Raw genomic sequence first — 26,027 nt, forward strand, 5'->3', positions numbered from 1 at the left:
ATCCCCAGCAACCACAGGCATTTCAATTTCGTGTATGTTTGTAATTTTTATAAATGTGAAAGTATTTTCATAGATACAAATACAGAGTATACAAACAAACACTGCTTGTCAGGCCATAGGTTGTGATGTGAATGTTTTGTTTGTTTTTTTTTAATTGACTAACATACAGATTTTGAAGTTTCCAGGTAGTCTCTGACTGGGCTAGGAAGATATATCCTATAAATTCTACACGAAGTTGGATTGTAGGGTTTTTTTTTTTTTTCAATCAGTGAGTTAAGACTTCACGTATGAATATGTTGAATTAAGATGTCTGAAAGATGCATTGACTTTTTTTTTTTTCCCATCACATTTCTGCTCCTCCCCCATTTGTGAACCTAGCATATTAGGAGAGAAATACCCAGCTGCTTTCAAGCGCATGCATACCCGAATGCAGAGTTGTCATCCAACAATGAGAAACACAGAGAATTCTGATTCCTTGCTTAGCAGTTTCAGCATGTCCTCAATGCTGTTTTCTTGCCAGAAGTCTGAGCGTGCAAATCGTCTTTGAGAAAACAAATCAATAGGAGACAGAAGCTGTCATCAGTAACCTCTGCTTCCTGGTTTTCAGCGTTGCAGGTGGTGAGCTGTTTGACTTCTTAGCTGAAAAGGAATCTTTGACTGAAGAGGAAGCAACTGAATTTCTCAAACAAATTCTTAATGGTGTTTACTATCTGCACTCCCTTCAGATTGCCCACTTTGATCTTAAGGTACGTTGCTTGGTGTAAACCAGATGACAGCATATGCATATCACAGCACTTGTTGTTTGTTTGCTGGGACAAATGGAGGCATCCAAAAGAGATATATGTATTTTTTTTTTTCCTAGAGGGGTTTAACACATAACAGTTATCAGTATAAATCAGCAAGTATATAATGCATGCTTACTACAGCAGTTCCTAACGATTGTGTGGTATAGAGGCTTAGGATTAATCATCACATTCTAGAATTTTCCTGGGGAAGAATTGAAGGCTCTTGCCAGCCAAGTCTTTAAGCAAGGGGGCTGCTGTTGGTTATGGGGTATTTTCATCCTGGAGTAGCCACTGGCTGCTCCATTTCTCTCTGCCTCTGGCTATTATCATATAAGATGGAAGGTATTTTAACCTCTACTCTCTTTCTTGATGCAAAGGCTTCTGGGCTGACTCTGTCTCACAATCAATTAAACCAGACTCTGAGACTGTCTACTTGGGGTCTTTGTTGACTAGGGGCAAGGCATTATCAACAATAAAAAAAAGGGGGGGAGGGGGGCAGGTCATACTCCCACCCATCACAGAGGTTATGGTCTCTTTGGGAGGGGAAGACATCCATATGAGCAACAGAAGTGACAATGTAAGATTCAGGGTACCGTCCAAAACAGTGAGAAGATTATCACCAAGCAGTGTGTGGTTGATTGCCAAGCGAATGACTACTCCTGTCATTGGAGCTAGGATAAGACGTAAGAGAAGGGAAGATTTTCCCCATACTTACTGTAGCAGAGCTGTCAAGAACACATCTGGATCCCCCAGTACTCACTGGCACACACCCCAAAGGCTGTTGCTGGGAGTTGGAAATGCCAAAGCATAAATACCCACTGAAGCAGCCCTTAGCAGTGGACCTGGGGAGATGGTGGATAAATACCCCAGCTTCCTTGTGCTTCAGATGGAAAATTCTGAGTGCTACCATTTCTCCCCAAGTCTTCCAAAGAGACTGTGCTCCAGTCACCCCCACCTTGATAAGACACTTTATGTCAGCTTCCTTCCTTCTGTCTCCTGTCTTCCCATTCGGCCACCCAGTATTCCCTGGGGTCCCCTCCCACTTAAGCCAAATCCCTTTCCAGATCTGTTCCTGGGAGAACCTAAACCAAGGCATTTATTTTTCCTGGTGTTCTCTTGCAACCTCTTTTATCCCTGCTTTTTGTTGTTTTTTCAGGAGAGAGGAAAAACTAAGCTGCCATCTTGTCCTCAGCATAACATATGATAGTATTTTTTTTTTTTGATTGTGGAAAGATAAACACAATATAATATTTGCCATTTTAACCATTTTAAAGTATGCAGTTAAGTGGCATTAAGTCTGTTCACATAGTTGTGTAGCCATCACCACCATCTATTTCTGGAATCTACTGTTCTTCCAAACTGAAACTATGTATCCATTAAACACTAAGTCCTCAGCCCTCCTACCCCCAGCTGCTGGCATCCATCATTCTACTTTCTATCTCTTTGATTTTGCCTTTTCTAGATACTTCATATAAGTGGAATTATACAGCATTTCTCCTTTTGTGATTGACATTTCAATGTCTTTAGGGTTCATTCATATTGACGCACATGTCAGAAGTTTGCTTTCTTTCTCAGGCTAAATAATATTCCGTTGTATGGATAGACCCTGTTTTGTGGGCATCATGTTATTTCCACCTTTTGGTTGTTGTGAATAACACTGCTATGAACATTGCTGTACTATTTTTCTCTTTTTAAAGCCTGAAAACATAATGCTTTTGGATAGAAATGTTCCCAAGCCTCGGATCAAGATCATTGACTTTGGGTTGGCCCATAAAATTGACTTTGGAAATGAATTCAAAAATATATTTGGGACACCAGAATTCGTTGGTAAGTTTTCTTCATTCCTGTGGCCATTCCATTTATTTTTCATAAACATTATGCTGGCAGAATTCCCCCTGCTGCAGCAACATTTCCCTGTTACATGATTCTGATTTATACATGAAGATTAGACTCTGTTGGTTCACTTCCTTCCAAAACTAAATGTGCATTCGTTTCCCCATAGCTCCTGAGATAGTCAACTATGAACCTCTTGGTCTTGAGGCAGATATGTGGTAAGGAACATGTCATTAATGTTGTCATTTTTCTGGTTTATTTTACTATTCGTCTGATATTGTTTTTCTTCTTGTTTCATGTCTAGGAGTATTGGGGTAATAACCTATATTCTGTAAGTACCCAAATTCACTATTTGTGCTCTTCCCCTTTTTCTTTGAAATTCTGTGTCGTGTTGATCACTTCAGGTTATGCATCCTTTTATGTACACATAGTCATTTTACACCTCCAGAACACATTTAGTTTATACTAATTACACATTTTCTCTTAATTTGAAATGAGTCATCAGAAATTGCAACATAATCACTGAAAGAAAGCTTGATGGCCCATCACTGCTGAGAAAATAGGAAAGGTTTTTCTTTTATAAACTACTAAACGCTATTCTAAATTAACTTTTTAAATGTGTCCTTTGCATAAGCTGAAGCTTTTGTACATGACAATTAAACGCCCTGTAAAATGTAATTGAATTTTGAAGTGACTGCTCAAGCACCAGGTTAGACTGTTATTCCTCATTCTCCTAATCAGATATTGGAGGAGCAGCATGATAACACTAGGGAGACTTACTCATGTTCTGTGCTCCACTTTATTAACAGCCTCAGTGGGGCCTCCCCGTTTCTCGGAGACACTAAGCAAGAAACATTAGCGAACGTATCTGCTGTCAACTATGAATTTGAGGAAGAGTACTTCAGTAATACGAGTGCCCTAGCCAAAGATTTCATAAGAAGACTCCTCGTCAAGGATCCAAAGTGAGTGTCCCTTGTTCCTGAAAGTTGCCTAGCCGTGGCCTCAGCTAGACGCGGGTTAGCACCTGTCCTGTGCACGCAGCCATGTTTATTCCTCGCTGGTTGTTTCCCCCTGGCAAAGAGAAGCGTACCACGTGGAACGCTTCAGAAAATGCAGGCAGGCCCCCTTTGTGCCTTTCAGTCCTGGTGGGCACAGTGAAATAAGCACACAAAGACTGACGTTGTTTTCGGCTTGCTTCGATGAAGCAGGTCCCGAACCGCGTTTTCCAGAGCATCTGCTTGGTAGGTCCAGCCGGCATGGAAACAACCGTAGTCTTTGCTTCTATGGTCACTGCATTTTTTTTTTTCTTTCTCCTCCCCCCCCACAAAGGAAGAGAATGACAATTCAAGATAGTTTGCAGCATCCCTGGATCAAGGTGAGTTGCATATTGCAGTTGGTTTGGGGATCATAGGGCATCCTGGAATTCATTTGCCCTGGGCTCTCTGGGTAGCTCAAGAATCTACCTGCAATGCAGGAGACCCTGGTTCAATTCCTGGGTTGGAAAGTTTCCCCTGGAGAAGGGATAAGCTACCCACTCCAGTACTCTTGGGTTTCCCTGGTGGCTCAAATGGTAAAGAGCAATGTGGGAGACCTGGGTTCGATCCCTAGGTTGGGAAGATCTCCTGGAGGAGGGCATGGCAACCCACTCCAGTATTCTTGCCTGGAGAATCCCCATGGACAAGAGGAGCCAAGCAGACCACAGTCCATGGGGTCACAAAGAATCCATGGGGTCAGACACGACTGAGCGACTAAGCACAGCACAGGATATCACGTGGCACTGTGGGTTCTAACCACGGCCATGTCTGGAGTATTGTGTTTGCTGTAGGTGCCGTATTTTAAGGCAGCTGAGAGAATCCTCATGATAACAGAGGTAAAGAGGAGTGAACTACCACAGGGCAGGATGGTGATGAGAAGCTGAAGGGCAGAGCCACTCAACCACTTTGCATTTGATTATGGGATATTAGTCCAAACACTATTTTTGTTAAGTTTTTGAATTAAATTCCACCATTTAAATATGATATCAAATCTAGATTCCCAGCTTCTCTTGAAAAATCTGACGTTCTGCCAACACTGAGACCTCATTCCACAAGGCTGCCAGAAACTCTACCCTTCTGCCTTTGTGCCAGGCCAGGGTCACTCCCATCATACATATACCTACCTGCCTGGCACCTGTTGGCATATGGGTTAAAGAATCAAAGCTGCTTCAGATAGAGCAGAAAGGACTAAGGGTGGGAGCATGGCAGTTGCAGACTAAAATCATGGAACCAGTAAACGGATTGCAGTGCAGTAATTTGCTTTGCAGAAGTAGGTTTGGGGCAGCTGGCAAACTCCACCTGTGCCAGCTCCCAGCAGTTACCTTGGTTCCCTGGAAGGCAATGATATCTCCTCTCGGAGGTAGAGCTGCATGGCCTTCTGAAAAAGATGCAGTGGAGGAGGGATTTTAATGATGTGGGATAGAGTGAGTTTGCTAACCTCTGAGGTCTCAAACAGCTCTAAATTACTTGATGATGTTAAGTTTACTTGTCTCATAACGTGGCCTCACCATGAATCATCCCGTTCCCAGACTCTTTTATGGAGAGTTGTAATTCAGCTTGGTCCAAGCTCAAACTTTTCAACTTTCCCCCAAGACCCAGTCTTTATGGATTTTTCTCAAATCTTTAGCCACAAGAGTTAGCCTTCAGAGACTACGTTCCTAGATCTGCTGTATTATCCCAACTGGTTTTATTACTTTAGCAAGGTGAATAGGTAAGTATCCCAAATAGTGAGAGGTATCCAGAAATTGTCATGTAACACATTTCTGTCGTTTGAGAGCTCTAAATTGTCTTGGATTTTCATTTTAGCCTAAAGATACCCAACAAGCACTTAGTAGGAAAGCATCGGCAGTAAATATGGAGAAATTCAAGAAGTTTGCAGCCCGGAAAAAATGGAAAGTAAGATTGTTTGATTTGAAGGAATTAACTAATTCAATTTCCTACATGGTTCTCTCTGCTGAGGGTGCATGTCTTCTGATATCAGCAATGCAAAAGTGCATCCATTTTTCAAGTTCACATCTGTACATTACTCTATTTTCAAAGACAAGCAAAACTATTATTTCAGTCCTATTTAGCTCATCTTTTTACAGGTAATCTTATATTTATTTTTTAAATCAAAGCCATTCCCGAGGCACATTTTTAAATCAGTGCAATAAAATTATAGTGCAGTTTTTTCTAAATGCAACAAACCACATTTTAAATAGATTTGTTCCTTGTGGTAAGCAGCGTGGCATTATGATTGTCCCAGAGTTTGTGTAAATGGCTCTCTAAATCCAGCTTTGGTCTGTGAGTGGTTGAGATGAGGGTAGGGTGGGCCAGGAGCATTCGCTATGATCTCTTCTCAGTGTGGATGGTTTCTGCAACAGCTGAGTAGGATGTGGCTCTAAAGAACATTCCATCCAACTTGAACAAATACAAATTCAGGGTTCAGAGGGGGTCAGGATGGCTTCCTTTGCACAGGGTCATGTCAAGCCCAGAGGAAGCAGGTACTTGCCATGTTTCCTCATCACTGGCCCAGAGGTATACCTCATTGTCATGCCCATCAGGTTGGGATGCCTTGAGAGAGATGAGGACCACAGCAATAGATTACTCAAGACCTGACTCTTAGTTCTGAAAGAAGCCCTGAAAATAAGGCTTAAAGTGTAGTGTGAATCACCATAACTTTCTTTTTCTCATTCTCTGTCTTACATACACACACAGTCTTTACATGTTGCTTCTGCCTTTGAGAGTAAATGCAGAGGTGTTTGTCCTATTGGCAAAAAAGTCCCCCACCTGCTCATTTCCAACAACTGTAAGAGTTTTGAGAGTCACACTGTCTGCCATTACCAGCTTGCCTGGGCATCACGGGCACAGGGCCCTTGCCTACCGTGCTTCTCCAAGGGGGGACGTCCACAGGCTTTGTTAGGGTAAGATCACATTCCTCAAAGAGTAGAGAGTGAAATATAGAGAGTGAAAATGAAATATGGAGAGTGAAATATGGTATCCACTTCTAAGGTTTGATAATGAAATGTAGAAGGAGAATCTCTCCTTTGTTGTCTTGATTTATAAGACCTTTAGAAGTTTCTTTAAGCAAATATAATCTAACCTGCTTCTGGGATTGCCCACCCCTGAAGGGTATGTGCTGTCAGCAGTGAATGCTATCTCAGAAGACTTTGTCATCTGCACTAATTTGATTATTGTTATATAAGCTCTCTCTCCTCCTTTCTCCCTGCCTTTTATTCACTCTCTCTCTCTTTTTTTTTAATAAAGCAATCTGTTCGCTTGATATCACTGTGCCAAAGATTATCCAGGTCATTCTTGTCCAGAAGTAACATGAGTGTTGCCAGAAGCGATGATACTCTGGTAAGCAATCCTTTTCCCTGGGTAGATTCATTCTTAGCACTGTGTATTTACAATGTTTAAGTTATTTGACTTGTTCAGCAACCCAGAAAACCTGAAATCTTGGAAATGTCAGGCCTGTTCTTCCTCCTCTCAAAGAGGGAGTTGGGATGGCTGATTTGATGTACTCTATACTTTTTGGTCGTTTTTCCTCTTTGTTTTGATTGGCTATCCCCACTACCTCCAACCTCCACCTTCCCACCCTCCTCTGCCCCCCCCCAGCACAGTTTGATAAAAGAGAGCCTGGCCATTAAAAGGGAAAGAGCATCTAATTTTCACGAACTAAAACGAAAGCCCTCTCTTTCCACTGACCTTGGAGAATCTTGAACTGTAATAGTACAAAAGGGACAGACAGCCCTGCTTCCAAACACACACACACACACACACACACACACACAACACACACAAACACACGCGGCAGAAAATCAGGGCAAATGCAGTGGGGCTTGATGATATAGTTCATGGTAGATCAGAAGGCTAAACCCGCTCTCTTTGTTGACATTGTATTGACTTCCAAAGGTCCTTGAGAACAACTGCACAATGTTTTTCCCTAATCCAAACTGAAACCTAATCATAGATTAACTGTTGAGATATAGTGGACGCATCAAAATTCAACAAGACTTTACCCAACAGTCAGACAACGGGACTTTGTGAACCCTCAAGGAAAAGGAGACTCCAGAAAAGACAGGAAGGGTGGTTCTGTGGGAACCTGCAGGCTCATGTAACTGAGTAGTCAGGGCTTCCTGAGTGGAATCTGGGGACTCCAAGGGCAAGGTCACACATCAGCAGACACCAGCTCTTTTTTTAATCCCCTGAAGCTAACAGTTTTACTCAAGTTCCAGGTCTAGCCTTATAGAATGGAAAGAGTTAGGAAATACTAAAAAGAAAAAAAAAAGAAAAAGATGCTGGAGAGATGCAAGTTAGGAGAAGAGAGGAGAAGAGGAAGAAGTCTGGACTGGGAAATTGGGGGTGACAGTGGAACCAAGACAAGAGATAAACTTTTAATCTAAGTCAGGTGATGAGAATGAATAAATCTTATAAATTAAAATCGCAGAACAGTCAGTTGGGAGAAAATACATTGCAATGAAAAGTTTAGGGTAGGAGAGGGCCTGAGCTTGTGAAGGAGCTCCAGGTGGAGAGACCCCCCCTTCGCAGCCCTCAGGTTCTGTCTCGTCTCGTCTCAGTGTCCTGTTGATCATGAGGTGTTACAGCAACCTGCCTCTTCCTCCATTCTCCCCTTTCTCGTCACTCTCACTTTCAGGCAAATGTCTCTTAGTCTTCGACTTGAAAAGGAAACCCAATGGAAATCTTAAACATGTATTCTCTGCAAATAGTATTACAGCCCTTCTGAAGCTCGTTTGAATTCAGATTTATAAAGAGAAAGCAAAGTTCAGAGAAATGCTTTCTCCATACCACCCCTCCAGGCAGCGGTTCAGCCTCTGTAGCTATGCTTTCCCAGATCTGAAATTGTAGTAACTGTACTTCTATGAGTCCAAAACTTTTGTGGTGGAATTTTTCTAACTTATTTTTTGGTTTTAATTTATCATATTTTACAAATACCTTTTATATATTTAAGAAAGTATTTTGACAAATTAGCAAAAATTTAGTAAATTTATTATTCAATGGTATCGTTATTTTCTCTTTATAAATAGAAATGCATCCATTATACTTTGTTTCATCTGGCCTTTATTTTTATATTTCTCCCCTTTTGGGACCTTATTTAAAAAAAAAAAATTGTTACCAACTTTCAGAGAATGTTATTATGTTATAGAATACAGGAATTTCTAGTAATCAAAAAATGGCAATCTGTAATGGAAAAATGGCAAAGTAAGTCTTTCTTATTCAAAGACATCATTTCCTTGGTTCAATAGTTTTAGAGTCTGAGTTACACCTGAAATTTTCTACAGTGGTTTTTGGAACTATATGTTTTGAAAGATTCCTAAGATAAACACAAAGAGTAGTTTGTCATCAATCATTGTCCTAAATCTGAATCTTCAGAGCTGTTTGCTGTCTGGGTTACAATGCAGGTGACACAAAGTCACAGGTAAATAGTAAGTAGTATTAGTTCCCAATGTGGGAGGGGCAAAAGGTGACCTCCTGCTTCCCTTTATGACCAGGTAGATTTGGGGATTAAATGGCTTACTTGCTCCCTGAAGGCTCCTCTTAACGAATGAGCCTTAGTTTCTCTGATATTGGTAAAAGGGGCAGCATAGCCAGCTGTGTGAACCTTTTTTCCTCTTCCATGTCTCTCTCAAGGACGAGGAAGACTCCTTTGTGATGAAAGCTATCATCCATGCCATCAACGATGACAATGTCCCAGGCCTGCAGCACCTCCTGGGCTCCTTGTCCAACTACGACGTTAACCAGCCCAACAAGGTCTGATGCTGTCCTGCCAGGGGGAGTAGGGGTCAGGGGTCATAGTGACTGTGCTCCTCCAAGTCCAAGGTGGAGAGAACCCATCTGCTTCTCCGTTCTTCTTTCCTGTGTAAACTCCATACTGTGGGGGAAATCACTTCTGCTTAGAAAGTGAATTGAATTAGAAATAAGGTCTTTGTGCATTGAGGGCCTTTCTTCACACAAGGCCTTTCTATATGCAGCTAGCATGCCCCTCTAACCATGAAATTTTATATGTACTCATCTTGCAAATAAAAATGTCACTTTTGGTTGTGAATCCAAAAGAAGGCAGGCTACCATTTTCTCCCATTTCTACTCGTGTCAGGCAGGGCAGGTGTGTCTATGGAGACACAGGAAGGTGTCTGGAGCAGCGGTGGTAGTTTAGGCTTCTCCTTTCCTATCAAACCTGAAAAATTGTATTTTTTTTCCTTGCCTTTTCCAGCATGGGACTCCTCCATTACTTATTGCTGCTGGCTGTGGGAATATTCAAATACTACAGTTGCTCATTAAGAGAGGCTCAAGAATTGACATCCAGGATAAGGTCATAATTCTGTTTTATTGCAAAAGGAATAATTTTTTAAGTATTTCCAAATGTCTCTAATCATAGAGGTAACAGAGAAAAATACCACATAGGCCCTACTTCATTTCTCAGTTTCCTGTAAAGGAAGATGAACTGATTAAGTAGTCTGGTCCTGTCTAACAGGTTATAAGGGAAAAGCAAACATTCATCTTCCTCATGGCTCTGTTACTCAGCATCTGCCCTTCTTTGCATCCTGCCCCGATTGACTCCTTATTGATCACATTGACTCAGCGGTGTTAATTGATGTTATATTTGGAGAAGTTTTCATTATCCAATTAATCTCATCAGAAATGTATTTTCCCACATGTTTATTAGGGTAACAGGATAAGGAGGATATGCTTTGAGGTGTATACCTCACTGGGAGTGTAGACACAAGTGATGACCAGCTAACTGTCATTACACTGAATCTGTCATCAGCTTCCATAGACTTTCAACAGCACTGTTGATAGCCTAGAACTGGCCCTTGACAATATAGGGAATTCTCACTGGAAGTTGAAATGAAGGTTTTAGGGGAAAAAAAAAAAAGCTTTTATTTTGAGATAATTCTAGATTAAAAGAAAAGGTCTAGAGAGATAATATAGAAAGCTCACTTATCCCTTTCACCCAGCTTTCTGGAATGTTCATGTCTTACATAACCTTGGTCCCTTTGTCAAACCAAAAACTGAAGTGGGGTTTTATTCCTCTTGGGAGTTGCTCCTTTGGCTTTTGCCATCACATAGGAAAAGAAATATACCAACTGAGTGATGTGTGTGTTCAGATCCATCTGAGAGCGTGACTCTGCCTTGGTTTATGTACAGGGTGGATCCAATGCCATCTACTGGGCCTCTCGGCATGGCCATGTAGATACCTTGAAATTTCTCAATGAGAACAAATGCCCTCTGGACGTTAAAGACAAGGTAAGGCCACTTCTCTTCTTATGGAAAGTGATAAAAGACTGCATTTGAGTGTCGGCATGCCATCTGCATCATGACCCAAAAAAATAAGGATTCGGGACCAAAATCTTCCTACAGAAAATTTAATTTAGAAGTTTCTTTTTGCTGGTGACTTGGTCTAACATTAAAACCTGATTTTAGCTGAAATATGCCAGTGGTTGTCATATTATGTGAGCAGTGAACTGTCTTCCCTGTAACATGAAAACTCAAAAGTTCTGCTAGAAGGACAACCAGAAAGTGGCCCGAGTCCTGGTCCTCTTCCCACCTCGCCATGTGCATGTCTCTTTACTATCCTCTTCCTCTTTGACATGACTGACTCTGCTGACTTTGACCACTGGTACTAGAAGGGGTAAGGAGACAGTGCAATTAAAGTTAAGGTTTTGGGGATAAAAATGTTATAAAAAATTATTAACTTAGTATACCCTACTTTCACACACCATGTTTCATCCAGTCCACACAGTACACCTGTGAATTAATGGCAGGGCTGGGACTTGCACCTAGGGTTCCTACTCTCTCATCTGTATGTATTCCACCATGTATGTAACCCTTCTCTGCTTCTAATACTAGCAGACTGATTCGTTATATTCAGTCAGGGCTGTCACATACAGTTGTATAGATTGTGCCCTGCACCATATCTAAGGGATAAGGGATGACATTCACATTCCATGTTCAGTTGCTCAGTCATGTTCACCTCTTTGCAACCCCATTGATTGTAGCCCATCAGGCTCCTCTGTCCATGGAATTTTCCAGGCAAGTATACTGGAATGGGTTGTCATTTAAAGACATACTTTTATTACAGCAGTTTTATGTCAGGTGGCAACAAATATCTCATTCTGTTTTAGATCAGTTTATTCTGACAGTTTTATGGCAGATATAAGTAAAAATATCTTAAGAAGTTAACGTCTATTACTAATTCACAGAATATGTTATTGTAGGGACTAATGGTAATATTTATAAAAATCTCTGAGGATGTAAGAAATTATATTCTAAACATAGACAGTGAAATCAGAAACTTGCTAGTAAATAAAACCTTGTGTTTAAGTAATTTAATATTAAACAAGGAATTTTGTGTTTTGAAAAAAAGTCACAAAGCTGGAAGCATCAGTATATGAAGATTAGGAACATCTGTCCCGGAAAAGGGAATGGACTCTCACTTGGTGGAGTGGGTAGGGCAGGTGCTTTACACACAAGAGAGGCCAGGTGTGTGAGTGTAACACTAGCAACATGGTGGACACCCCAGGCAGGGTCCCTGGCCCAGTCACCAATGGGGCATCTGGCCTGAGGACAGGCACTGCCTCAGGGGAGGACATGGAGCCAGGCGTGTGTGGGAGTGGGCCTCCAGTCCTGTGTGTTCTAGTCCCTGGAGATGATTCTCGGGGCTCTGAATCTCTGGCTGTGTCTTTTGCAGTCTGGAGAGACAGCCCTTCATGTGGCAGCTCGCTACGGCCATGCTGATGTGGTTCAGTTACTGTGCAGCTTCGGCTCGAATCCCAACTTCCAGGACAAGGTGGGTCACGGTAGCTGATGTCCCCACTTCTTCCTACTCTTTGCATGGATGTGCAGACAGCCAAATGATAGGCTTGAGTATTTTGGAAGTGCATCCAAGTTAGGTTTTCTGCTTAAATTACAGAGGGCAGGGACTCAGACAAAAGCACTGCCATTCATTCATTCGTGAATCCTCTGAACAACCCTTCAATTCTCATTTTACAGATGAGGAAACTGAGGCAGAGAGAGGTTCGGGAAATTGCCTAAGATAGCACAGCTCGGTAGTGGTGGAGCTGGTGCTCAAACCCACACAGACTGGTTCCAGAGTGTTCATAACTACTACAGTGTAACAGCCTCTTATAGACAGATATCTATGTGTCTGATGATGTTGGTCATGAATATATAGACCTGATGACCAGTCCTTGTTATTGAAGCATGGTTATCTTGGCCCTTTCTCTGCCAGAGCAATAATCCATTTATGTGACTCACCGTTCTGCTGTGTTCATGACAGGAATCTTGAGACAGGTTTGTTAGAGGAGTTCTTGCTCAAAGAAATCCGCTCCCTCTGTTAGTAATCACAAATGAAGTAAACTATTGCACTTTCACAGGAAAGATGCTATACATCCACACACGCAGGGGCTCCATTGTTCAGAAGAGCTGAGCCCATGCATGGTGCCAGTGGGCTCTGCAAAGTCAATTGTCAGTAAATTGCTGGAGAAAGCTGAACTTGAATTAAGGAAAAGCATCAGACCCAGCCCATTATTTCATGTTAATGTTTTGCTGCAATAGCTACAAGCCCTTTCTCTCCACTGCCTTGTGTTTGCTGCCAAATTTGGTTAGGACTCTCACCATGCCTGTACTTTCTCTCATCTTGTTGCACTCTCCTCTTCTCTGTGCTTCTTTCCTCGGCCAGGAAGAAGAAACCCCCCTGCACTGTGCTGCCTGGCACGGCTATTACTCTGTGGCCAAAGCCCTTTGTGAAGCCGGCTGCAATGTGAACATTAAGAACAGAGAAGGCGAGACCCCCCTCCTGACAGCCTCCGCCAGGGGCTACCAAGACATCGTGGAGTGTCTGGCTGAGCACGGAGCCGACCTTAATGCATCCGACAAGGTGCTTTGTGGGTGAAAGTATCCCACTTGCTGAAAAGTACTCTAGTGAGGGCTACAGGGACCACAAGACTTCTCAATTCGTTTACCTAAAATAACTTAGATGCAACAAGTTGTAATTATCCTTTCTCTTCTCCAGTCTAAAGATTCTGTGACTCTCGATTCTGTTTCATAATTAATGTTCATTTGTGGGATGCAGCAAAATTTATGAGATGATCAAATAATTCAACTCTATTTTATTTTTAGCCTTTTTAGCTTTGGAGCAGGTACAGCTGTGATCATGGAACCCAAGACAGATCCTCATTTAGGACTGAAATTGGCAACGCACTATTGATTTGTAGATAGACAAAGAAATAGGTGGTTTATTTACTTCCATCACCTGCTGTTTTGTAGAAAGACAATAAACTATTCTTACTTGTTTGATAACAATTCTAGACTAGGTTTCCCTTCTTTAATTAAGCAAATTCAACATAATCTTTTCTTATTGTGAACCTATCCTGCAGTGAAACTGATGCTACCATCCATGGTGGTTTTGGCACACTGGTTCACTTAGTCACTGCCCTCTGTGGAGTATTCTCTTGGTACAGAGCAGCGGTTCTCAAGTGGGCAGTGACCTTGCCCCCAGGTGACATTAGGTAGTGGCTGGAGACGTATTTTTGGGTTGTCACAGCCAGGATAGGATGTCTAGAAGATAAAGACCAGCAGCTCTGTTGAACAGCCTGCAATTCCTAGGACAGGCCCCAAATGTTAACAGGGCTGAGGTTGAACAACCCTAGAATAGATGAGTTAGAGAAATGCTTCTAAGCTCCCTCTACCGAGCTCATAAAACTCAGCACTTATCTTCACCAGGGGCTCTACAACAGGGAGAGTGAGCTCCCAGGCTGGTGCTGAGTGGGTGCAGAGGTTAAATATGTTATATTTGCTTCTTAGGGCTTCCCTGCTGGCTCAGTGGTAAAGAACCTTCCTTCCGATGCAGGTGACATGGGTTCAGTCCCTGGGTTGAGAAGATCCCCTGGAGAAGGAAATGGCAACTCACTCCAGTATTCTTGCCTGGGAAATCCCATGGACAGAGGAGCCTGGTAGGCTACAGTCCATGGGGTCACAAAAGAGTCAGACACAACTTAGTGAGTAAGCAACAACAGTTTGCTTCTCATCTATGTGATAGCGTATTACCTCAGCTTTCTCAGTTTCTCAGAGTGAAAAATAAAACAATAAACTCTCTACTTACGAAGTTAGTAAAGATTACTGAGCAAATGTTTTCCAAATACTTGTTAAAACAGGCCACTGGAGAACCAACAATGACTTAAGTTCTATGAATTCAGACGCAAGAAAGACTGTGGTGTCTTCCTACCTGAATGTACTGGCCAAGCCTAGATTAATTAAACTGATGGTCAGCTCAGACCATGATTATTCAGAGTAAGACATGTGGGGCCTCACCTCAACCCCGCCAGGAATAAAGTTTGTGGTTTTTAATCCTCCTTCAGGCTTTGCAATAACGGTCCCATTGCCGGTTAAACCTGACCCAGTGAGGCTAGAAAGGCAACCAGCCAGTCCCACATGCCCGGTCAAAAGTGCTCACCGCCCTGGTGTTTGTTACAGGATGGACACATTGCTCTACATCTTGCCGTGAGACGATGTCAGATGGAGGTCATCCAGACTCTCATCAGCCAAGGCTGTTCAGTCGATTTCCAAGACAGGCATGGCAACACCCCCCTCCATGTGGCCTGCAAAGATGGCAACGTGCCGATTGTGGTGGCCCTCTGTGAAGCCAACTGCAATTTGGATCTCTCCAACAAGGTAAAGCTGGAGGGAAGATCTCTGCACAGTCCATCCATGTCTCTGTGTCTACCTGCTTCTGGGTTTGGGCAAGTTTCTCTCTTCACTGTTCAAAGTCAGTATTGCTTTTATGGACCTGTTCTTTTTCATAGGGCTCTCCACTTTAAGTGTATTTTGCATATGACTTTTTAATAATTTCCTATAGTTTATTAATTTAATAAATTGTTCAATAATGATTTAATTATTAAATAAATATTATATAGGAAATTATTTAATTTCCTATAGACTATTAATTTAATAATAGTCACAGAAAAGTATTACATTAATATTTCTGGCTGAGACTGGCTTACCATTTATAAGCATCTAGAAAGAAAGTGGAGAAGGCAATGGCACCCCACTCCAGTACTCTTGCCTGGAAAATCCCATGGGCGGAGGAGCCTGGTAGGCTGCAGTCCATGGGGTTGCTAAGAGTCGGACACGACTGAGTGACTTTACTTTCACTTTTCACTTTCATGCATTGGAGAAGGAAATGGCAACCCACTGCAGGGTTCTTGCCTGGAGAATCCCAGGGATGGAGGACCCTGGTGGGCTGCTGTATGGAGTCACACAGAGTTGGACACAACTGAAGTGACTTAGCAGCAGCAGCAGCAGAAAGAAAGAGAAGGAGGGAGGGCGGAGGAGAGAGTGTGTGTGTATTTTCTCTTCCTGGAGAAGAATCAGAGAACATGGTACAAATCAGGGCAGTGAGTCTTCAGAAAAACACCTAGTGAGTTATATGATTGAAATTCCTAGAACCGGATTTCTCTAGTTCCCCCTATTTGGGAGTTTTATGGTTTTATCTTTCTTGTGCTAAATACATTTGGTAAGACTAAGGGGATACTATCATTTGGTGAATGATAAAGAAATTAAAACCCCCATATGTTGACTTCTGGAAATTCTAGAAATTAGCTAACACCTTCTCTTTTCCCTGAATGCCATCTAGATTTTCATTTACCAAGCATGGTAGAACAGTTGGATAGTCATATGGTTTCAGCTCTGTAACTGTATGAAAGGCAAGCACTATTCTGTTACCATTATGTTAAAAACAAAGTCTAAAAAAAAATAATAATAAATAAAGAGATCTTAAAAAAATAAAAAATAAGTCGAAGTAGAATTAATTTTGTAATTTCAGGAAATACTTGTTTATAAGTGGCAGACATGATACCAGCAGAATTTAATATGGTTTGTTTAAGGTAAAAGAATAACTGAAATACCTGGAAAAGTATGCTTCTACCAAAAAAAAAAAATTCTTCTTGCATATTATGTGATTAATTCTAATAGAAATTGAAATAGGTAATCTTCATATTCTGGAAATATGAAAAGGCAGTATCCTAAGTCCTAGCCATCAGCTGCTGGTTGCTTGCTTAGTTTATCCTTTTCTAATCTTGCCAAGTCAGTTATATAAGCGGCTTAAGGAAGAAACTAAATGTAATATAATATTAAGCAACATCAAGAGGTTGGCTTTCCTTTCAAGAGTCTTTAAATGAATAAAAAGCAGCTTTAGGGACCTCGTGGCACTCATTTGAATGGCTGTGACTTGGCCGTTGTACGTGGTGACTTTGTGGGTCTTGCACCTTCAGAAGAGCTGGTGTCGGCTTGTTTTTCTTTTCCATTTTTTTGTTGCTTATTTTAGGAAAGATGATGAGGTCTATAGAGGAACTTAAAAAATGTGCAGAAAAGTAAGAGAAAGGCCTTGCTTCCCCGGAAAGCATATCTGCCTTTACATGGACTGACCCTGATAGCGTGGCCATGGCACAGTGACAGCCACGCCGCCCAGGCAGACTGTCACTCCTCTCCGTGCCCTGCCGTTTCCTCCCCTGGATTCCATTCCCCAGAGACACGCGGCCATTCAGATCCTACCCCTGTCACCAGCATGTGACAGGAGCTTGTCACAATTTCTGACAGTCATTGCAGTGAAACAGGCATTTCTCTATCTGCATTCTTCTCACGAGAAAATCGGGAGACTGGCTATTTAACTCGGCTGCGTCGGGGAACGTGGAAGAAGAGAGGAACTGGACGATACAGAGAGCACACCCTTAACCCTTTGTTCTCTTCTGGATTGCCTCTTCTGATCAGCAAAGGGAGAAAAGGCATGTTGACACGTGTACAGGTGTGCACACACACACACACAGATGTGCACACACACCCAGGATCCTGCCCAGGAATTCCGTGCCTGCCAGGTATTGATGAACGAACGCCTTTTTCTGACAGCACTGTGCCAGGTGCGATGTGAGGGGGCTGGGAGGTGCACAGCAGGGAATGACTCTTGTCCTCAGGCTGCTTGCAGACAGACACAGGGACATTTCACTATAAGAGCATCTCATGTTATAACCACTACTGTGGTAGAGACACTGGCGCTCCAGAAGCATGGGCATCTGGACACTAAATAAACTGGGAAAAGCTGTTCAGAGGTGATTATTTTAAATGATTGGGATTTGGACAGATGGAGAAGAGGGGAAAAGCGTATTTCAAGAAGAGAGAGGCAGCCAGGAAGGGGAGTTGAGTCCAGATGGTGAAAGGCCTTGAATATAATGTTAAGGAGTTTGAGTTTTGTTCGGTCAAACATTGGAGGCCATCAAACTGTAAACCCTCCTAGTCTTTTATTCATCCTATGTCTCTTCCTTGACCTTTTTCCCTTCTATAAAACTATGCATCTTGTTACCCGGGACTATCTTTCTTACACAGAAATCCAAACACTTCCTCCAAATCTTCCAAACCAACTCCTTACTTTTCACTTTAGCTCTGGGGTATTTGAAAGCTTCATATCTGTTTTCTAAATGACTCTAGGAGTTAACAGTAAACAAAACATAAATATGCACACACACTGCAGCATTACTTATAGTAGCAAGAAATGGAACCACCCTAAGTGTCCATCCTCAGCAGGCTAACTAAATAAGTTATGATATATCTAAATATTGAATATTATTCAGATATCTGAAAGAATGTAATAGATTTCCTTATAGACGTGGAAAAGTATTCAGTCTGTTGTCAGATGAATAAAGCAAGTTGACAGAATGGAAGGTGGAATATGATTATGTCTTCACTTTTCAAATTATTTCTCTCCACTTAATGAATTCATAGAGAAAAGCCTGGAAGGTTTGCGTGGGGCTAGCTCTGAGTGGGGGAACTTGGGGGAACGGAAAGAAAAGACTTCATTTTTCTACTGTGTATCCTTCTATGTTGTTTGGATATTCTAAATGAGCATGTGTTGACTTCTTAACAAAAACCTACATTTATTTGCACATAAACAGAGATAGCCAAACTTGCTCAGTTCATAATTTCCATTGTGTAAAGTAATTTATTTTTTTCTGGTTTCCCCCGAGCAAATGAAAAACCTTAAGTTCCAGGAGTTCCTTGGTAACCTAATGGTTAGAATTCTGGGCTTTCACTGCCATGGCCAGGTTCAATCCTGGTCAAGAGCTGAGATGCCGCAAGCTGTGTGGCACAGCCGACAATGAAAAAAAAATCGTTTAAATACCTTTGTTGCTGTTCAGTCACTCAGTTGTGTCCGACTCTTTGCGACCCCGTAGACTGCAGCACTCCAGGCTGCTTAAGTTCTGTTTATTAAGTTATTCAACCCAAACAACCTAATATTTCAGGAGCTGATGGAACAAATGATTCACATAAATTGAAAGAAAGCTATTTTTTTTTTAATTCTCAATTGACCACAGTTGTATACTAATGGTAGGTGTGTGCTTGTTGGGAACCTTCAGAAATAGTCACAGAAAAGTATTACATTAATATTTCCTGCTGAGACTGGCTTACCATTTACGAGCATCTAGAAAAAGAGCAGAGAAGGCAATGGCACCCCACTCCAGTACTCTTGCCTGGAAAATTCCTTGGACGGAGGAGCCTGGTGGGCTGCAGTCCATAGGGTCGCTGAGAGTCAGACATGACTGAGAGATTCACTTTCACTTTTCACTTTCATGCATTGGAGAAGGAAATGGCAACTCACTCCAGTGTTCTTGCCTAGAGAATCCCTATTTAAACCTTGGACTCTTTAAAGGTGTCCAACAAGCACACACCTTTCATTAGTACACAACTGACTCTTTAAACCTTGGACTCAGAGTGGACACCACCACCCCTATATCCTGTTCTATGTGGATCTTCACAAGATACCTGCTTTGTATCACAGTCACCGCCAACCCTGTGCAGTGCATACGCAATGTCACTGAAAGGAAGGCAGTCCCAGCTAATTTGAGACACTGAACTGCCTGAAGCTAGTAGTTTCCCTGGTGTCGGAACCTGCTGGTTCCATCAAAAATTTAAAGTATTCCTCAACACCCCCTTGAATACACTGCAGTGCCCCCAGATACCTTGGCCCATGGTTTGGGAGCTGTAGGCAATCAAAAATGCTGGGTATGGCCGTGGCGTTTCACCTCATTAGAGCATCTTCACTTTCTGTCCTTCCATGCCTTCTTCCCTTGCTGTATCTAAATCTGAGCCACAGTGCAAATTTTTCTGGAACTTTGGGGCCTTCAGCCCTGACTCATGCCTCCTTTCTTCCAGCACAGCAGGAGACTTAATTTAGTTATTTTATGATAAGCCTCCCACTCTTTCAGCCTTTGAAATTTTATTTTAAAGTCACTCTGTTAGCTGAGAAATACTTGAAAACATTTTGTTTGGCTTGCCTCCCCAAGGAGATGGCAAGTTTCTGGAGAAAGGAGACCTCGCCTCCTATCTCTTCCTGGTCCCTCCACACATGTCATCCTCGGCAGCAAGGGTGAGGTCTCTCCCGGGTCTTTTTGTCTCCTGCAGTATGGACGGACGCCTCTGCACCTTGCCGCCAACAACGGGATTCTGGACGTGGTCCGCTACCTGTGTCTGACGGGAGCCAATGTGGAGGCGCTGACCTCGGTGAGTAGCCCTCTGGCAGAAGAAAATGACTGCCAGTGTCTCAGGCCTCAAGGGCACGAGAGGGAAGGTATTGCTTGGCAACTGCACTGCAAAGCAGACAGGCTGCTATTAAGCTCCAGCTCCTCCGCAGGCAGTTATGTAAACATCTGCCCACACAAACCCAGGGTAAGATCTTGTTAATGCCTCATCCTCTTCTTTCCCCAGACCCACACTGCCGGGAACACCTGCTGTTTCCCACTGGCCTTTTCGTTTCCTGTGTTATACAACAGGCCTTCATGTTTTGTATTAACTTGTGTGTTTATCTTTTTTAAGTGTGCCCCCTCCACTGTGGGGGACTGGAGGGGCCATGGGCTTTCAGAGACGGAGGAGGACAAGAGCTGTCCTCTCGTCTTTGAAAGGTCTGGCTTTGCTCTTAGGTCTGCATGCGTGCAGTAGTGTCCGACTCTTTTGTTACCCTATGGACTGTAGCCCGCCAGGCTCCTCTGTTCTGGGATTCTCCAGAATACTGGAGTGGGTTGCTGTGCCCTTCTCCAGGGGATCTTCCCAACCCCAGGGACCTAACATCTCTTATGTCTCCTGCATTGGCAGATGGTTGTTTTTGTTTTTGTTTTTGTTTTTGTTTTTGTTTTTTTTTATCACTAGCATCACCAGGGAAGCCACAGCATATTTTAAAATGAGGTTTCTTTAGTTTCCCCTCTTTAGTTTCACTCCTGATACTCCCCATTCCAGACCGGGTACCTCCCTGCAGAAGAAACCCTTTGATCCTCATTTCGAGGATACCAGAGAGGAACCAGACCCATTGTTGTGTCTGCGAATAAGATAAGGTTGCTGTTTTACAGCTGCAGTGAAACATTATCTTTTGAGCTGTTTCTGGCCTGGCAGTGGGTTGAGTCTCCACTGGCTCATGTGGGAGATTCCTAAAACTCACAAGAGCTTTGCTAACACAAACTGTTTCTTTAGAGGAGACCCACTGGAGTTTTAAAATATGGCAGCTAACCTTGGGAAAATCAGGGATCTGAAGCTGGAGAATCATACAGGGGATGGCAAACTGTGGACCACAGACCAAACTCAGCCTGCTGCCCACTTCTGTTAATAAAGTTTTATTGGGACCTTGCCATGCCTGTTGTTTACATATTGTCTGCAGCCATTTTCACTCTTCAAGGGGAGACTTGAGCAGTTGCAGCAGAGACCCCAAGGCCCTCAGAGCCCCAAATATCTGCTCTTAGGCCCTTTACAGAAAATGGTTGCTAACCCCTGGCCTAGGGCATTGCCTCCCTGGTGGCACAAATGTGACGAGAATGCCATTCCCTCCCCACAAGCAGGGGGTCTGTTTTCTGCAGTGTTGAGCCCTGAGCTGGGCTCCTCTGCAGGCCCAGTGATGACCAATGCTTTACATGGGACTGGACTTTCTTAGGGTACCTGCTCGCCCATCACAAGCCCACCCACAGCCACCTATGAACCTGATGTGCCATTATCAAACTTTCCCCAACCATGTCTAGGCACTCAGTCTAGTTACTCCACAATAGAACACTTATATACATTTTTACGAGAAGAAATATTTTTTTAAAGATATTGCCTCATAAAAAGTAAACTGCTGACAATGGCTGTGAAGATGCCAGCAGCTGCTCCTGCCAGCCTGGCAGTGTGGGTCAGGGTCTTGGGCCTCTGCTGGGTCCTCAGGCTTCTCCATGACCTCTGTGAAAGTGAAGTTAAAGTTGCTCAGAAGTTAAAGTGTCTGACTCTTTGCAACCCCATGGACTGTAGCCTGCTACACTCCTCTGTCCATGGAATTCTCCAGGCAAGAATATTGGAGTGGGTTGCTGTTCCCTTCTCCAGGGAATCTTCCTGACCCAGGAAGGAATCAAAACCAGGTCTCCTGCATTGCAAATGGACTCTTTGCCAGCTTAGCTTCCAGGAAAGCTCTGACCTCTGCGAGGCCACAGTTGTCTCCCCATGCCTTCCCCGCAGCAGCTGCCCCCCAGCCTTGGGCTCGCCCTCTGGAGGCTCTCAGGGGTACCTCCCCTCCCTGCCCACCCCAGCTCACTGCAGATGCTCCTCTTGGTCCTGCGAGTCCACTTCCTGGGGGCTCCATTGTTTGTGCATTCAGCAGATACTGCGCACACACTGCACACCAGACAGGGAACCCAGTGGGGCCACGAGAGGCGAGCTGGCCCTCCCTTGAGAAGCTTCCAGTCTAGTGGGAGAGCCAGAACCAAGGGTCACAGCAAGGGTCACAGTGAATATGCAGCTACAGAGTGGGACCTGAGCCAGCTGGGAGCCAGGGTCCCCAGGGGCTTCCAGAGGTCAGGAGCATTCCTCAGAGAAAGAGGAGGACAGGCTGAGCCCAGAAGAAGGGCTGTGGGCTGGAGCAGGGGGATGACGGGGCTGGATGTGCATGGCCCTCCCCAGCAGGCACAGTAGAAACCACGCTGGCTCCACGCAGGAAGGGCGTTATCATGGAGGTGCCCTGATGCAGGCCTAGGCTTGCTCCATAGAAGGACAGAGGCTGCCTGTGTCATTCTAAACTTCCTAATAGCCACATCTGATGGGCGAAAGACAGGAAGTCAGTATCAGTCAAATGCTAAAAGTAATATATAGAGTAATATATTTCATACATAATATGCCAAATAGTATCATTTTGACTTGTAATCATTATTTTTAAATTACTGAGATATGTCCGGTTCTCTGATTTAAGTCTTCAAAATCTGTCTGATTTAAGTTCTCTGATTTAAGTCTTCATCCACAGCACGTCTTAGCTCCACATTTCCAGCCCGCCCCAGGAGCTGCATGGGGAATGGAAAGTGAAAATGAAAGTGCTAAGTCGCTCAGTCGTATCTGACTGTGACCCAATGGACAGTAGCCCACCAGGCTCCTCTGTCCATGGAATTTGGCCACCACGTTACAGACAACACCCTCCAGCCCATTTTGTCAGTGGGCTTTTCTCCTCTGCCTGAAAGCACCGTTCTTCCCAGTCAGCACCACAGCCCTCGACCCTACAGCGCCCCCTAGCTGCTCCCTTTCCTCTCCCAGCCTGTCCTCAGCCTGGATGGCCGGGAAGTCTTCAGATTATCTGGTTTTCTTTTTCCTTGCTTCCCACTTCTCCTCTACCTGTCACAGTCTGTTGCCGAATCCCTGTGACTCAGCAGAGGGAGTCACCTCGCTTTTTTGGTGTTGTTATTTAGTCACTAAGTCATGTCTGACTCTTTGTGACCCCATGACTGTAGAGCCCACCAGGCTCCTTTGTCCTTGGGATTTCCCAGCAAGAATCCTGGAGTGGGTTGCCATTTCCTCCTCCGGGGGATCTTCCTGACACAGGGATCGAACACATGTCTCCTGCTTGGTGAGCAGATTCTTTACCACTGAGCCACCTGGGAAGCCCTCAAAACTTCTTTGTTGTAAAATAAAACAGATTTTCTTTTTAAGAAAGGACAGGAACAAAAGAACTTGGTGAATTTGACAAAGGCCTTTGTAGCCCTATTGAGATAAAAAAATAGAACTTCAGAGGCCACCCCAAAAGCTCCCAGTGGCCTGTCCCAGCCACAGTGCACCCCAACCTCCCACCCCGAGTGTAAGCCCCACTCTGACTTTGTAGTTCTCTAAGCATTTCCTTCCTTGCCTTTCTTTGATGTCTTTCTCACCTATGAGCCAGCAGTCACATCTAGTTACCTCTTCAGGACACGGTACTTCCTTGACACCCACCCCTGCCTTAGATAAGAAAATCCTACTTGCCCTCCTTCCCCTCCCACCTCTGCTGCCCTCCTCCAGCTCTAGGTCTTCTTGCTGCTGCTCCATCCCACCTGGCCAGCTGCCCTCCCTCTCCCTGTCCTCTGCTCCCCTCAGAAGCCCCATGGCTGCAGCTGTACCTGGGAACTCAGACCCGCATCCGGTATCTGCAGCCCTGTTTGACTCCTGAGCACTGGGACCAAGCCTTGCTATTTCTGCCACCTCAGGGCCTTTGCACTTGCTGTTTTGTTGTTGGTATTTGTTTTTGTTTTCCTTTTGCAAAACTTCCTTGGGTATCCAAATGGCTTGCTCTCTCACCTCCTTCAGGTTGACTCAAATGTCACCCTCTCAGTGATGCCAGCCTCCTAGACTATTGTGTATGACAAGGAAGGCAGAGAGTGCTGGGTTCACTGGTGGGCCAGCTTCAGAGCTGGCACCTTGCTTAGCATGGGACTGGGATGAGGAGATCTAGCTCCTACACCTTTCCTTCTTGGACAGAAAGCTGGGGAGGGGGACGTTGGGGACACTCTCAGCTCTTTTTTCGTTAATTACTGCTGCTTGCTTTTTCTGCTCATGGTGCTTGATTTGTTTTTCTCTAATCTGCTCAAGAACCTATACAGTAGAGTGTCATTTCTCATCTCACAGATCAAGAAACCCAGCTTCTAGGAGGCCAAGTGACTGACCACACAGTCTGGGAGGGACGGAATCTGAATTAAACCCGGGTCCTTCTCACTCTAGAGTTCAGCCTCTTTCCAAACACTGGCAGAATTCTTTGGGAAGCTGAACAGTGTCCTTTAGAGCAATACTTTTTGCAAACTGTAAAGTACCAGGCAAACGTAAGGAAGTATTGGTGGCAGTTTTCCTGTCATTTGCGAAACTTGACAGTGGAGAATAACTTTGCCAGTGAACAAACATCCTGTGTCTGTAGCTGTGCAGGTCTAAAGCCTTTGAGAGAAATCTATGGTCAGTCACGCCAGAAGACAGATTTTAAGTTGAGGCTCAGATTTCTTCCAACTAAGGCAATGATTCCAAAACCTATTGGAACCATTGCCTTAGTTGGAAGCCATTCTATTGGCTGCACAATAGAATCACCTGGGAGGGCTTAGAACCCTCATGTCCAGGTCATACCTCAGAAAGGTAGAAGCTGAGTATGCAGGTGGGAACCTGGCAGCAGAAGTTCTTAAAGACCCCAGTGATTCCAGGGTGCCATGAGATTTGAGAAGTAAGGCCTGTGCTTATCATGTCAGTAAGGACCTAGACAGCTTGGTATGACCCCGTTGTTTGGATGCAGTGTCCGACAACTTACCTCATTCACCCCAAAGCAAACTAGAAGCTTTTGTCTGCCCACTGGGGCCACTGCAGGACTTGACGGCGGGGAGTGGGCAACATGAGTGTAGAGCACGCCTCCCAGGAGCACCCACCAGAGCTCCAACCACAGCCTACGACCATACTTCTCAACTTGGGCAGTTTCAATGCTCAGGAAACATTTGGCAATGTCCAGAGACACTGGACATCCCTTGTGGTCAGATGGTAAAGGGCTTCCCTTGTAATTCAGATGGTAAAGAATCCACCTGCAATGTGAGAGACCTGGGTTCGATCCCTGGTTTGGAAGATCCACTGGAGGAGAGCATGGCAACCCACTCCCATTATTTTTGCCTGGAGAATCTCCATGGACAGAGGAGGCTGGTGGGCTACAGTCCATGGGGTCGCAAAGAGTGAGACATGACTGAGCGACTAAGCACAGCGTAGAGACACTGGGTTGGCACAGCTGGTGCAAGGGAAATCTGCTGGTGTCTAGGGGTGGAGGCCAGGGTGCTGCTTGACATCTCACAGTGTACGGGACCGCCTCCCGTGGCAGGGAATCGTCCTGGCCAGAATGTCAGCAGTGCCAAGGCTGAGGTGATGTGATGGTTGGGATTGTGACCTGAGCTGCGAGATTGGCAGGTGTGCTGTCAATCAGATCCGGGCATCCCCCAGCTTTCTTAGGAATGGTACTTGAACTGTCCCTAGTAAACACTGACAGGTGGGCCAAAGGCTGCTTAGGCTTCTCATTTAAGAAATATTGCTTTTATTTCTTTGGAAATTGCTTCTCCTCTTTTCTACTTTT

At 44.0% G+C, this 26,027-nt stretch overlaps 1 protein-coding gene across 6 annotated transcripts in view; it reads left to right on the forward strand.

Moving 5' to 3' along the window:
- Positions 1-26,027, forward strand: part of DAPK1 (death associated protein kinase 1) — a 206,536-nt gene that overhangs the window by 146,246 nt on the left and 34,263 nt on the right. For 5 of the 6 annotated variants that reach the window (XM_018052462.1, XM_018052461.1, XM_018052463.1 and 2 more), the window contains exons 4-18: positions 608-746; positions 2,483-2,612; positions 2,788-2,836; positions 2,923-2,949; positions 3,428-3,580; positions 3,948-3,993; positions 5,459-5,548; positions 6,899-6,991; positions 9,284-9,403; positions 9,864-9,962; positions 10,799-10,897; positions 12,342-12,440; positions 13,332-13,529; positions 15,125-15,322; positions 20,099-20,197. In XM_018052462.1, coding sequence (XP_017907951.1) covers positions 608-746; positions 2,483-2,612; positions 2,788-2,836; positions 2,923-2,949; positions 3,428-3,580; positions 3,948-3,993; positions 5,459-5,548; positions 6,899-6,991; positions 9,284-9,403; positions 9,864-9,962; positions 10,799-10,897; positions 12,342-12,440; positions 13,332-13,529; positions 15,125-15,322; positions 20,099-20,197 — 1,639 coding nt within the window. The remainder of the gene's footprint in view (positions 1-607; positions 747-2,482; positions 2,613-2,787; positions 2,837-2,922; positions 2,950-3,427; positions 3,581-3,947; positions 3,994-5,458; positions 5,549-6,898; positions 6,992-9,283; positions 9,404-9,863; positions 9,963-10,798; positions 10,898-12,341; positions 12,441-13,331; positions 13,530-15,124; positions 15,323-20,098; positions 20,198-26,027) is intronic. The other variant, XM_018052465.1, reaches the window with a different exon arrangement.

This window comes from Capra hircus, chromosome 8 (assembly GCF_001704415.2).
Source record: "Capra hircus breed San Clemente chromosome 8, ASM170441v1, whole genome shotgun sequence".
Lineage (NCBI taxonomy): Eukaryota > Metazoa > Chordata > Mammalia > Artiodactyla > Bovidae > Capra > Capra hircus.